The following is an 11,245-nucleotide window of genomic DNA, read 5'->3' on the forward strand; positions in this document are numbered from 1 at the left end:
CTACAGCCCTCCAATCCAGGCAATGTCCTGGTGAATCTCTTCTCTATTCTCTCTCTATTATTACTACATCCTTCCTGTAATGTGGCCACCAGAACTGTACTCAGAACCTCAATGCACTCTGTACCAACCCAATGTAACTGCACTGTGTAATGAATTGACCTGTACGATCGGTATGCAAGACAAGTTTCTCACTGTACCTCGGTACAAGTGACAACAATAAACCAATACCAATACCAATACACAATACTCTAAGTGCAGTCTACCTTATGTTTTGTACAGCTGCAAGATCCTAGAGAGGATGCTGAAGAGATTTACGAGAATGGTTCCAGCGAGAAGGAATTTCTGTAATAAGGTTAAGAGGAGAATTGATAAGGGTCTACAAGATCAGGATGTGTTTAGAAAGCTAAATAGAAAAGTTATTCTCGCTTGAAGATGGTTTAAGCACCAGAGGAATCAGCTTCAAAATGAAGGCCAAAGGAGTCAGAAGAACGTGAAAAAAATCATTTTTCTGCAGAGTGCTGACAATATGGAAGTTGTTCCTGTACACAAAGCCAATCAGGGATTTCAAAAGGACATTGGATAGGCAACTGAAAAAGAATAATTTACAGGGCTTTGGCTATAAAGTAGGGAAATGGAATGGAATACATTCATCTATAGGGAGGCAGTGTTAACTTCAGAAGCCAAATGTCTCCCTTCTGTAAGGATTCTTTAGAGGAGATTGTCAGTAGTGTCTCCCAGGGATTAACAATGGATCCATTGCTATTCCTGTTATATAAACCATGGATATTTGAAGGATGTTCTATGATATGGCCATAGATATTTGAAAGATACAAGGCTCGGTAATTATGAGCAGGTCAGTAGCAGACTTCAGTAGCATGGAGACAAATGAATGAGATTAGCAGATATAAAACAGAGACATAAAACTTAATGCAGATCAGTCTGAAGTGGAGTGATGTAAATTCAAACCTTTTTCTTTTCTCCAGATGAGAAAATGGTTAGAAATTTGCAAAATGCACAGAAATTTTAATTACTTTATTGAAATGGGACAAATGGCTGTCTTTCTCCCCAGTTTCTCTGTACACTTTTATGGTTGTTCCAGGCTTCTCTTTTGGCCTTCCTCTCAGTGACGCCCACTGAGTTTCAGCCTTGGCACTGCTTCCTTCTCACCACTCCGCTCTAAGCTGCCTCTGTCATCAAGAACACTGACCTACTTTCACAAGCCTCTTTCTCATTTGGGTGCTTCAGCACTGAAATAAATTGGCATCTTTAGCAGAAGGGCTTAAAATGGCAAGGAAATGAAAACTGGGGAATCCGTTGTGGGTGTATAAGCCTCTGTGTTCACTTCACACTGTGCTTAGATGATTCCTTATGCCCCATTACTAAAGACAGGTTTATAAATCAATTGATCCTCTCGTTTCTCTTCTCTGCTCACTCATGTTATTGTTTGTTTCAAGTGCATCTGACTATACTTCAAGAACAAGATTCACTGTTTGAAGGTATTTAAAGTTCTTTCCAATTAGGGCCACTTCTTGCTTAACCCTTGCAGGCAGACTTCAAGAATAAAACTTTTCCCTGCACATGTGTCTCACCAACGATACATGAACAAACATCAGCAAGGACGCTTAGAAAGATCTCATCTGTCACTCTGTAGCATGAGGACAAAGATCTTTATTGGGCGGGAGTGTGTATCTGTCTTAATGTGTTGAAAGGACACAATCATATCCCTGCACTTCTTGCCCAAACCTGTCACTTGTACTTTCCATCTCTCTGTCACTCTACCATTTGACTAAGTTCCATTCACTCTGGCCTAAAATGTCACCCAAACAGGCACACTGGACAGTCATAGCTAGAGTACGCCATTGACCATTTTAATCATAGTTTCATTGCTGCAAATTTCAGGTAAATGGACAGGAAAGGGAGTTCTGGGTGGAAGACTGGGGCCAGAGAGCGTGGGGGAGGGGGGGGGGTGCGGGATTGGGCTGGGCAGAAGTAGTGATCAGGTAGCGGGCAGAGATTGTGGAAATCAGAGCCTCCATTGTGTGCTTGAATCATAGGGGTTCAGGACTGAGATCAGGGAATCAGTCCCTGGGTCTCAGCAGGGGTGGAGGTCAGAAGATAGATCAGAGGGATGGAGGGTGTTGCTCCCATTTTGGAAGGTATGAGATTGGTGTAGGATCAGAGGCTTGTAAAGGACTTGCCTTACAGTGCCTTCATCAGAACTGAAACAGCATTTTTCTCTACAGATGCTGCCTGACTATATTCCCAGCATTTTCTGAATTCTATTGTCTAATAGTGAGACTGCATGCTCAAACCCCACTCTGAGACTTGATCATGTAATTCAGACAGACCCTTTGATGCAGCACTGTTGGACTGCTGACATTGTCATTACGATGAAATGTTAAACCTTTTATTTGGTCCAGTAGGGTATGGTAGCATTGTAGTTATGTTACTGATGAGTAAACCAAAAGATCAGAATCCAGATGCATAAGTTCATTTCTCACAATGGCAACTGAGGAATCTAAATTAAGTTAATTAATTAAGATCCAGAAGATCTTAACTGTACCCTGAAGTGGGCTAGCAAGGCATTCAGCTGTCAAGCTGGTAGCTCTCTATCTTGTCAAGGGCAGTAAGGGAATAAGGGGCAATAAATGGCAGCACATCCAGTGATACACACATTGCATCAGGGAATTAAAAAAAAGTTTTAAAAATCCATGTTATTATTCTAAGAAAACTGGATGAGCTGACCAATGCTTTCCCCTTAACCAGCCTGAGCTTAAGTGGTTATTTGTTGCACTGTTGATTATGGGTGACTGCTCTGCAAAAGTTGGCTCCCATATTATCCTGCATAACAACAGCGTCGATATTTCCTAATGCAATTCATTGGCGGTGAAATGCTTTGGAAAATCCTAAGGATTTAATACGTTACAGAAAAGGAACTTTCTTCCTTTAATTATTCCTCATTAAATGACACAAAAATAATATGTTGCATTTCTGACTAAGTCCTCAGTTGGTTTCTACAGTCTGCACTATTTTATACTGCAGGGATGTTGCAGGGGTATCACTTCCTGACAGATTGAATATTACTGGTAGCAGAGATTGATGCCAGGTACTGCAACAACAGCATAATATACATGAAATATAAGAAAGAAAGGAAAACAGATTTAAATAGATTGATAGTTGATTGACAGAAAAATTAATAGATAAATAAAGAGAGAAATTGTCAAACAAACAAAGGTGGACAGATGGATTGATAGATAATTAATCTGTTTCTTAGTGTTGCTTGAGGAACAAAAGATACACAGGGCATCAGGGAGGCTTCAACGAGTGCCATGGCTCCCTCTCCTAAGAGGACAGATTGAGTCTCAGTTTGTTCTGATTGTTTCTGCACCAAAGTGTGAAGTCTAGAGCATGATGGCTAGAGTGTGATACCTGGGTGTAAATTAAGCAGCACAGCATCCTGAGCATGATGTTTGCAGCAGGATGCTGGCTGTGCAATACAAGTGTGATGGACATATTATAAAGATCTACAAATACTCTGCTGAAGCCTATGAAGAAACAGCTTCAGAACCCTTCTACGTTATGCACACACCTTAAAACAAATTATTTACTGAGAGGTGAGGCAAAATTTTCCTTGCCATTCTAAATGTCATCATTGGAAGCAGAATTCACATTATATTTCAGTATTTTACATAAGTTTTTAATTTAGAAATACCGCATTTTTCTTCAGTAACAGGGAGAGGTTGTTAATTCATTGTTATTTTTTTCCTGGAGATTGGGCGTAATGATGCAGGGAAGCTTTTGTATGGTAGTGTGATATAGGGAAGGAATAATCATGGAAGTCTCAATGAGAAATGTGGGAGCACTTAAGAGATACTGCAATCTATATGAAGAAACTATTTTGAAAGGCTAAGGCTTAGTACAGAGAGATACTACTAAATTAAATCTAGCAACCCCTGTAGCATGCTGTTCCCCTTTTCCAAAAGCCTGCTGCTGCCAGCAGGCAGTTCAAGGAGGATGCACAGAGCTCAGCAACTATGATGTCGTCAAGCTGGTTGAGTAGCCAATCACATTAAAGATTTATCACAAACAGACGAGGAAGCAAATCACACAATACTTGATAGTCTTTTTTAAAAGTTATACAGAGTGTTAATGATTGGGATGTTGATTAAAAGTAGAAGCTGAAACATCATAACCATAGGTTTTTTTAATTTTTTTATATACAAAATAAACTTTATTCATAATAAAAGACAAACTATATACAATTACAAAACAGTGCAAACCTTTACATTCTTGTACAGATCATTCATTAGTGTTACCTTTTTATATAGAAAACAGCACCGATGCCACACGTGTGGCTCCCTGGAAGCTACCCGGTCCCGTATTTACAATATTTAGGGGCTTTCTCGCCTGTCCCCGTCCCTCCCTCTCTAGTGGCAGAAGAACTCTAAACTGTAGTCCTTCCCCACCGAGCCTTTGCGTTGGCTGTGCCCAGCTTCAGTGCATCCCTCAGCACATACTCCTGCAGCCTGGAATGTGCCAGCCGGCAGCATTCCCCTACAGACATCTCGCAGTGCTGGAAGACCAACAAGTTTCGGGCAGACCAAAGAGCGTCTTTACCGAGTTGATGACCTTCCAGCAGCAGTTGATGTCCGTTTCTGTGTGTGTCCCTGGGAACAGCCCGTAGATCAGAGAATCCTATTTTAAAACCCTTTAGATTTCGAAATATTCACTTGAGAAAATTATTGCAGGCACGGTAGTGTAGTGGTTAGCGTAACGCTTTACAGCGCCAGCGACCCAGGTTCAATTTCAGCCACTGTCTGTAAGGAGTTTGTACATTCTCCCCGTGTCCGCATGGGTTTCCTCTGGGTGCTCTGGGTTCCTCCCACATTCCAAAGATGTATGTGTTAGGAAGTTGTGGGCCTGCTATGTTGGCTCCAGAAACATGGCGACACTTGCGGGCTGCCCCCCAGAACACTCTACGCAAAAGATGCATTTCACTGTGTGTTTCGATGTACATGTGACTAATAAAGAAATCTTATCTTAATCTTATCACAAAATTGACTTCTTAGATTGTTTGCTGAGCTGTGATTATGGCCCACTCTGCCATTACAGACTCTTTTGGACCCTTGAGTAAGATGTTCAGACTATTTTAAAGCAGAACAATTGCGTAAATGCCAAAAATTCACATGAATTTGAAGGTGGTTTCCCTTGATTGTGTTTGAGGAGGCTGCAAGCTGCCTGCCTGCAGCAATGCACTCACTCACTGACAGTAACTCTGGGATATCCACACTAAACCAGACTCAAGCAAAAGTCCCTCAGTTTCACAAAGGAACTTACAGGCAATACTGTTTGATTTCCCAGCTTTACAACAGCACAAATCTGGGCCAACGATAAGAGTATATCCTGATTCACCTTATCTCATGAGAAGAAATAACCAGAGGGTGAGCTAATTATTTCAAAGTTACCACTACAGCATAGAACAAGTTGAAATTTCTGCTGATGCTTAAGGATTCAGTGATAACAGACAACTTCATAACGGCCAGTGTTCAGAGAATAGATTCAATGAAGTATTCAAAACTGAGAAGTCTCAGGGGTCTACTAGAGTTCCTAATCTGACCTTTGATGCTGCTGAAAGCTCCATTAGGGCCCTTCAGAAGAGTGAAGGGGGTAACCAGATACCAGCCCTGAGACACATTCCTGGACGGAGGCAGTGGAAATGAACCAAATGAACCACAGTCTCTACTTTGTCAGTCAGCTGAGCCAGCAACATCCTTAGTTACTACAGCATTTGGGTGTAAACCTATACCCAAAGCTCTAGTCTACTCTATCTACTAAAGGACAATGTCTCCTGCCTGTATTGATTTTGACATCTGGTGAAACATTAAAGGAGATATCCATTTCCCTCTGAGCATTTATGACATTGGTAGAGCTGCTGCTGTGTGTAAGTGATTAGAGACCACCATTCACTTCCTGCAACGGAAAAGACCGAATTGCCCTGATTTAATTTATGTGACTGTGCAAAGATGACAAATGGAGACAAAAGTCTCTGCTAAACAAGGGAAAGAACTGCAGCAATATTTATATTGAAAATTTATTTACAAAACTACTCCTGATCATTTAGGCAGTACTGACCCCGGAGACTTGCCGATCCCAATTCAATAGCAGTTCCATGCCAGGTTAGCTGATCAACAGGGTGGCAGTGGGGTGCATTACAATTGGCCTCAGCATGCCTATGGCAAGGTGGAGTCCACCATGGTAGGGCGTCCTGATCATGATCCTTTGGTCCACACTGAAAGATGCATGGGAATGATATCAGTTGAGGATAGGTCAGCCTTAGCTGATTGCAGCCTTAGCTTCATCCTCCCACACACCTTCAGTGTGTGTCACAGAAACTGGGAGAGAGTAATATAGAGAAGTCAGACCTAGCATTTCACACAGCCTTCTTTCTAACAAATTACTAATTTCCCATCTGGCAACCTGATTGGAAAGAGCTCCAAATAATTGCACTCACTGTTCAGCTCACCTGAAACCATTGTCAGCCCCTCTTCATCCTAGAACAATCTCTCTGGGTTCACAAATGCAGAATAAGTAATTATAGAGGGTCAGCCGGCTTCTCTGGAACCAGATTCCATGTGGAGTTGGCATCTTGGCAGGATGTATGGGGTGCGGGAGTTTGGGAAGTTACAAAACATTCTGCACTCCTTTGAAAACCAAAGTCAAAACAATACAGACTGATGGAAAATAAAGAGGGTGGGAGGCAGCAAGAAAGAATCCTGAAAATCTCCTGCATTTCAGTAAAACCTTGTCAAATCACGGCGGGTCATGGCCACTCACCTGTTTTCTTTGTTTCTGTCCATCATGTTGAACTGCTTCTTGAGCCACCTGCAAACAGAATACAGACCAATGATAACAATGTTTAAGAGGCATTTAGACAGGTACATGAACAGGCAGGGGATGGAAGGTTATGGACCACGTGCAAGGAGAAGGGATTAGTTTAAATTGGCATTATGGTCGGCACAGACATGGTGGGCCAAAGGGCATGTTCCCATGCTGTTCCATATTAATAGTTGGTCACCCTCAGAGGAATAAGTGGTGCAGTAATATTGTCACTGGGTTTATTTAGCTAAGGCCACCAAAACAAATGTGTTACTGGTTACTTCCATCCAAGTAGTTTACCACAATTTAATCTTTCTTGGTGGTTAATTAGCTCCACTCAGATTACTGTAATTTTTGAGGTAGACCTTCCAACAATCAGTGGGCTGCTCAAACTCACTGGTTACACATTGTGTGGAGTCATGGAGGTATACAGCAAATAGTGTGCAATCCTGGTCCCCACACTACAGGAAGGATGTGATTAAGCCAGAGAGGCTGTAGAGAAGATTCACAAGGACGGAGGGCTTGAGTTACATAGGATGACTGGATAGGCTGGGACTTTTTTCCCTGGAGTGAAGGAGGCTGAGTGGTGACCTTATAGAGGTTTATAAAATTATAAGGAGCAAAGATACAGTAGATAGTCAGTCTTTTTCCCAGGATAGGGCAGTCTAAAACTAGTGGGCATAGATTTAAGGTGAGAGGGGAAATACTTAAAGGGAATCCGAGGGGAAAATTTTTCCACACAGAGAGTGATGGGTATATGGAACGAGCTGCCAGAGGAGGTGGTAGAGGCAGATACAATTATGACATTAAAAAATCATTTGGATAGGTACATGGATAGGAAAGGTTTAGAGGGATATGGGCCAAACAAAGGCAAATGGGATTAGTTTAGGCAGGCCTTTTGTTAAGCATGGATGAGTTTGGCCAATGGGCCTGTTTCTATGCTGTATAACTCTTCAGCCCACTAAATCTGCACTGATCATCAACCACCCATTTATACTAATCCGGGATAAATCCCTGTTTTATTCTCCCCACATTCTCATCAACTCCTCCCAAATTGTACTATTCACCTATACACACTAAGGGCAATGTTACAGTGGCCATTTAATCTGTCAACCCACTCCCCTTTGGGACGTAGAAGGAAATCCACGCAGTCACAGGGAGAATGTGCAAACTCCACACAAGCCGCACCCAAGAACAGGATTGAACCAGGTCTCTGGCACTGTGAGGCAGCAGCTCTAGTAACTTCGCCACTGTGTCGCCCAGTTTCTTCCAGCTTTTCACTCAGACAATAGTCCCTGAGGGGTTGTCATTCCACAACTGATAGATGTAGTCTGCACAGTGAGAGTCTTTCCAACCATAAATGGCAAGTTCTGTCTCTGGAAGGTCTCATCAGATTGAACCAAACAGCTAATGTGTCAGGTTGAAGACCCCCTCATCAGAACTGAGAAAAGAGAAAGTAAGTTAGTCTAAGCAACAGGGAGGGCAATGGGTGGAATGAAGGGAATGTCAGTGATTTAGAGTCACTGTCAGAATAAATGTCCGAGCATTTATTTCAGTGCATGAGGATTAATAGGTAAGTTGGAGAAAGAGTTGAGGAGTGGTCCCAGATGAGGCTGGCACATGGACTATACCATGTATCCAATAAAAGAGAGGTGAGTTCCCATAGCTCCACCTTTAATTTGGAGTAAGTGGATGAAATCGAAGGAGAAGCCGTTGAATGTCAGTTCTGCCAATCAAATGAGTGAAGGGAATGGCTTGGGCCTCTGCTCGAAGAAGAAATGATGTGCTCTCAGACCCTCCTGATGTGGGATGGAGGTGTAAAGGGATTGAACATCCATGATGAAGGTGAGCCAGTTGGACCGAGGAATGGGAAAAGGCATCAGAAGGCATGGATGTAAATGAGAAGGGACCAGACCTGGCTTGGTGGGGGGGGGGGGGGGGGGAGGGGGAAGGGGTTTGGGGGGTGCAGGATCAAGTTAAGGTAGGAAGAAATAAGTTTGGTAGAGCAAGAGCTGAAGCAATAGGTATTGAGTCAGCCCTGTTTGTGGATCTTGGGTAAGAAGTGGGCAGTGTGGGGTTGAGGCACCACAAGGTAGGAAGCTGTGGACGGAAGATCTCCTGATGAAATAAGATCTGTGAGAGTCTGGGATATAATGGCCTGATGTTGGTTGGTGGGATCATGGTCCAGAGGGAGGTATGAGGATGTGTCTGAGAGCTGATGTTTGGTCTCTGTACGATAGTGGTGGGTTTGCCAGACTCCATCAGCACCGCTTGATCTGCAAGAAGCGGAGTACTGCATGTTCTCAGAAGGGAGTATGTTGGAGTGGGTGAGGGGAACAGAGAAATCAAAGCAGTGAATGTCACATTGGCAATTTGCGATGAAGGGAGAATAAAAGGGTGGGGGTGGGCTGTTGGCAACTTTGGGGTGCAGGTGGATCAGGAATTCCTGAGACGGGAGAAGGAGTCATCAGTCCAAGCTGAGGACTCCTTGCCACAGATGTGTGTACAGAGACAGAGGTGGCGGAAGACCTTGACATCGTGTCGGGCCCGGAATTCATTAATGTGTTGGCGCAGGGGTATGAAGTTGAGGCCTCTGCTGAGGACTGATTGCTTGAAATCGGTGGGGGGGGGGGGGGGGGGGGGGGGGGGGGCGATGGAGGAGATGGTGAAAAGGGTTGGAGCTTGGAGGAGATATGGGGTCAGAGGGAAGTGAAAAGGGAGAAAGCTCAAGCAGGGTATTAGAAGTCAAGAGCTTGTTGAGTTTGCAGTTTTTTACATCAGAAGGAAATGAAAACTGTCACATTCCAGCAATGGATGCAGCAAAGAATAAAGTGAAACTGTGGGCCATGACACCTTTCAGATAGATTTCAACATGTCAGTTTGAAATTTGCAGCAATGTTGGAAACCTTGTAAGCCTAGCCCCCAACTGGAACAAAGAGCAAAATCATACATTACCTTTCTACCTGGAGAGGTGACGGGGACTTCTGTGTGTCCTGCACCAGCCAGTTCAAACCAGTTGTCCACATATTGACGTCATCTTCATTGAATGCTGAAGAGAAAGAAAATCATTAACGTCATAATGACTTCTTTTATTTAAAAGCAAAAAAACCCTGCAAGTGCTCGAAACCAGAAATAAAAAGAAAAATTGCTGGAGATACTCAGCAAATACTCAGGCAGCATCTGGGAAGAGAGAAAGAGATTTGTTTTAGGTTAATGATCTTTCAATCAGAAATGACTCTGTTTCTTATTTTAGAATTCCAATACTGCATTTTTTTTGCTTTTTCAGATTAAAGATCACCAGTCTAGAATAAGGGTGACCCCCGCATTACAGGGAGTTTGCATTCCCAGAAAACAGTCTATATCACAATGTTCCATAATGCAAAGCCCCCCCACCTGTGCATGCAACAAGAAATACAAGTTGAAAGAAATACATTTTGTTTTTTTTATTTATGTTTTTTCATATGAATTTCATAGTTTTACTTTGTATCTCAAAATTTTTGGTAGTGATTTGTGAATACCATAAGGGCAAATTTCTGTTGCCTGAACTGTTGTAACACAGGGGTCACCTGTATTAAATTTTTCTTTCTCCACAGCTGCTGCCTGACCTGTTGAGTATTTCCATTGCTTTTTTAAAAATTTTGTTTACTTAAACATTTTTAATTTCTTTCATTAAAGGAAATATATTATGGGACATGAATGGAACAATCGACTTCAGCCACTAAATGTCAGAGGATAGCATCTGCAGTCACATGTGGATTAGATGCAATGGAAAGCTCCCTCAACTGCATCACAATTATATGTCCTAACATCCACTCCTCACCTGAGGATAAAACCTCATGCTCATCTTCAATAGGCAGCATTAATTTAATCTATTACATAAAGAATAACAGGTTTTTTTAAAAGAAAAAACTGCAGATGCTGGAAATACGAAGTTAAAACAGAAATGCTGGAAACACCCAGCAAATCAGGCAGCATTTATGGAAAAAGAAACAGCATTTATGTTGCAGGTCGAAGACCCTTTGTCAGAACTGGGAAAGAGAGATAAAAAAAGGGTAATTTTAAACTGCAGGAAAGGTGTTGGGAGGGATAGATAAAATGGAGGGAATATCTGAGATAGGGTGAGACCAGGCCAAATGGATTTAACTGCCCTATTAACCCTCAGATATTCCTATCCTTCCACCTGCCACCTTCCCTGCAACTTAAAATGATCTTATTTTATCTCTCTGTACCAGTTCTGACAAAGGGTCACTGACGTGAAACATTAACTGCTTCTCCTTTCACAGATGGTACCTGACCTGCTGAATGCTTCGAACATTTTCTGTTATTATTTCAGGTTCTTTAAACAGCATTGACAAAGAGGATTCTCTGG

The 11,245-nt window shown here is 42.4% G+C and overlaps 1 protein-coding gene across 1 annotated transcript in view; it reads right to left on the minus strand.

Moving 5' to 3' along the window:
- LOC127574583 (1-phosphatidylinositol 4,5-bisphosphate phosphodiesterase gamma-1-like) overlaps positions 1 to 11,245 on the minus strand; it is a 190,845-nt gene that overhangs the window by 81,404 nt on the left and 98,196 nt on the right. Inside the window, exons 3-4 of the mRNA XM_052023701.1 lie at positions 9,832 to 9,925; positions 6,835 to 6,882 (exon numbers count right to left, since the gene is read on the minus strand). Of these exons, the coding sequence (XP_051879661.1) occupies positions 6,835 to 6,882; positions 9,832 to 9,925 (142 nt within the window). The remainder of the gene's footprint in view (positions 1 to 6,834; positions 6,883 to 9,831; positions 9,926 to 11,245) is intronic.

This window comes from Pristis pectinata, chromosome 9 (genome assembly GCF_009764475.1).
Source record: "Pristis pectinata isolate sPriPec2 chromosome 9, sPriPec2.1.pri, whole genome shotgun sequence".
Taxonomy (NCBI): domain Eukaryota; kingdom Metazoa; phylum Chordata; class Chondrichthyes; order Rhinopristiformes; family Pristidae; genus Pristis; species Pristis pectinata.